The sequence below is a fragment of the Empidonax traillii genome, unplaced genomic scaffold (assembly GCF_003031625.1).
Source record: "Empidonax traillii isolate 1590-97213 ecotype Southwest subspecies unplaced genomic scaffold, ASM303162v1 scaffold609:size479882, whole genome shotgun sequence".
Classification (NCBI taxonomy): domain Eukaryota; kingdom Metazoa; phylum Chordata; class Aves; order Passeriformes; family Tyrannidae; genus Empidonax; species Empidonax traillii.
This window is the reverse complement of record NW_020955802.1, coordinates 17,766-20,659: the sequence shown is the minus strand read 5'-3', so window position 1 is coordinate 20,659 and position 2,894 is coordinate 17,766. Positions and strand designations below refer to the sequence as shown.

Genomic DNA, 2,894 nt, shown 5'->3' with positions numbered 1-2,894 from the left:
ACGCCTTTGCTAATTACATCTTCAAGAAAACGGAAGAGAAGGTTTGTTTGCGCAGTTGAAATTAGGGGCAGCAGCCATGTAGGGGAGAGGAGTAGCGGGTCCGAGCAGGGCCAGACTCCCTCCTCCCCCAGCTTGGGCCAGGGTGGGGGGAGCAGGTGTAGCACTGAAGTCCTCCCTTCTCTCTTGTAAAAGAGTGAAGAAAAAAAGTTTAAAAGATGAACTGCTTGGACAGAAACTGCTGTGGAAGAATTCCAGCCGAAAGATAACGGAGCTTCCAAGGTCGAAGCTGGCAGCTGAAGCTGCAGCAAGAAAAGTAAAGTGCGAAAGGGGGGGCTTGTTCTCCCCCACCGCCCCTTTTCGCTCTCTCTCCTCAGCAGGGAAAAGACTGAAAGGTAATCCCTGCTACTTGTAAAAGTTTGTTGGAGTAAGGAGACCCCCCATGCGGCTGACAGAGGAGTCTGTGGATATATCAAAGAGAACCGAGACTTCATGAGAAGGACTGAAGTGAAGCAGAGTCCTGGTGGAGATTTGTGACCCTGAGGGAAACCTGTGCTGGAGCAGTGACGACTCATGTGGGATACTGGGATCCGTGTGTGTGTGGATCCATACTGCTGTTGAAGATTTTGTGACCCTGAGAAATCTCATGCTGGAGCGAGACAGCCCATGTGAGATGTTGGGATCCGTGTGTGTGTGGATCCATGCTAGACCCATGCTGAGAAGTCTGTCAAGGACTGTTCTCCCATGGGGAGGGACCTCCATAAGGAAAAAGGAGTGAACTCTTAAGCCATTATCCCCTGTAACCCTGTGGAAGAAGATCCATAGTAAGCAAGTGTCCCCTTGCAAGCCTATGGAAGGAAAACCCTTCGGGACCTGGGTAACCTCCAGCCTTTGGTCTTAGCCCAGGAGGGGGGTAAGCCCAGCCCTGGAAGCCAACACAGAGCAAGAAAGAGAGAGAAAAAGTTCCAGCTGCAAGGAGAATACTGCTGCTACTGAAGATCTATTACTAGAGAGAGAGAACTGGAACTCCAAAAATAGAGAATGAGACTACTTCTCCTCCTTGGACTAGTATAAAAGGGGAAAAAGTATTTCTGTAAATATATAGCACTTCAACTTGAGTAGAAATTGTTGTAGATATAGTTCTTAACTTTTTAATTTATTAGTAGTTTTTGTTTTACTAGTAATAAATGTTTATACTATTTTCCCCAAATCCTGTCTCTCTTTTGTCTGCAAAAACATTCTCTCAACTAGTAGTAATTGTGTGGGGGGTGGAAAGCAAATTGACCCAGAGCAAAACCACGACAGTGCCCAACCACTCTCTGGGTAAAAAAATTTTTCTAATGTCCAAACTACACCTGCCCTGACACTTCAGGCCATTCCCTTGGGTCCTGTCACTTATCCCCACAGAGAAGACACTGTGCCTGCCTCCCCTCTTCTCCTCACAAGGCAGTTGTCACTGCCATGAGGTCTCCCCTCAGTCTCTTCTCCAGCTGAACAGAGGAGTGACCTCAGCTTCTCATAAGGCTTCCCCTCAAGGCCCTTCATCAACCTCCTGGAATTCTTTAATGGCTTAATATCTCTCTTATATTGTGGTGCCCAAAACTGCCCCAATATTGCATGTGAGGCATTTCTCCCCCACTCTGAGTGAGCCCTAATGGTGACCAAGGGACAGAAGAACACCGATCCTGAAGCCTGACAGGGATCAAACAAGGGTCACTCACAGAATCACAACACTGATCTCTGCAGAAAAACATCTCCACTCTTTGTGTCACTCAACACAGCCCTCCTGAACCAACATTCAAATACTGCAGAGTGACACTGACACCAGGTAAGGGGACACCCAGCACATTTACATCCCTGCACCTGCCCTGCTCTCAAGGGGAGCGGCACCACAATCCCCCCCACCAGCAGCTCTATAAAGCTCCTCTTTCCAGACGGGACACTCAGGGAACAGCAACCGCTGACCTGAGCTTGGCAGTGGTGCAGCAGCCCCCTTGTCCAGCACAGTACTGCTCCCAATCCCACGATGGAAGCTTGTTACTCTCAAGAACAATTCAATGTCACTTCATATGATGCCACAGCTCTGGCCATCATCACCTTTGAGGCATTTGCTGGCATGTGGATAAATGCTTTCATTGTTTCTGTGATTTGCATGACCTGGGTGAGAAAGAAAACCTTGAACTCTTATGAGAAGATCTTGCTGTTACTGGGATGTTCCAGGTTTTGGTATTTGTGCATCTTTTGGGTATTTTCCTTTCTTTCAATCATTTATCCCAACTACCTTCATGTTCACCCAACTCTTCAACTCCTTAGTAGTGCTCAGAGCTTTTTCACTTGTTCCAACTTTTGGGTTTCAGCCTGTCTTTGTGTCTTTTATTGTATAAAAATTGCCAATTTCAGGAACAGCTTCTTCATCTACCTGAAAGTAAAAGTTGACAGGATGGTGCCCTGGCTCTTGTTGGGGTCTGCGCTTTTCTCCCTGGTAGCTGGAATCCTTGTCTATGATTTCACTAATAAACTGCATTGTAACAATTCCACCAGGCAAGGACATTTTTGGAAAGTGAAAGTCAAGATAGAGGAACAATTTCTCACTCTTTATTTTATCAGTGGCTTTGGATATGCCACTTCATTAACAGCAGTTACCTCTTCTGCCCTTCTCCTTCTCTTTTCTCTCTGGAGACACAAATGCAACATGCAGACCACCTCCATGAAGGACCTCAGCATGGATGCCCACATCAAAGCCATGAAATCAATTATCTCCTTCTTCGTAATGTACAGCATCAACTTTATATGTTTGGTTGCAGGAATGATTTATTCTACAAAGGAGGAAAATCCCATTATGTTGATGATTTATGTATTTATGTATGCTTATCCGGGTGTTCATTCCCTCATTCTGA

At 46.2% G+C, this 2,894-nt stretch overlaps 1 protein-coding gene across 1 annotated transcript; it reads left to right on the top strand.

Annotated features, from left to right (window-relative positions):
• Positions 1-2,023: 2,023 nt before the first annotated feature.
• Positions 2,024-2,893, top strand: LOC114065043 (taste receptor type 2 member 117-like; the record flags this gene model as incomplete). The annotated part of the gene is made up of 1 exon (XM_027898624.1): positions 2,024-2,893. A coding segment is annotated over exon 1 (870 nt), but the record flags the coding sequence as incomplete, so codon positions are not given.
• Position 2,894: the final 1 nt, after the last annotated feature.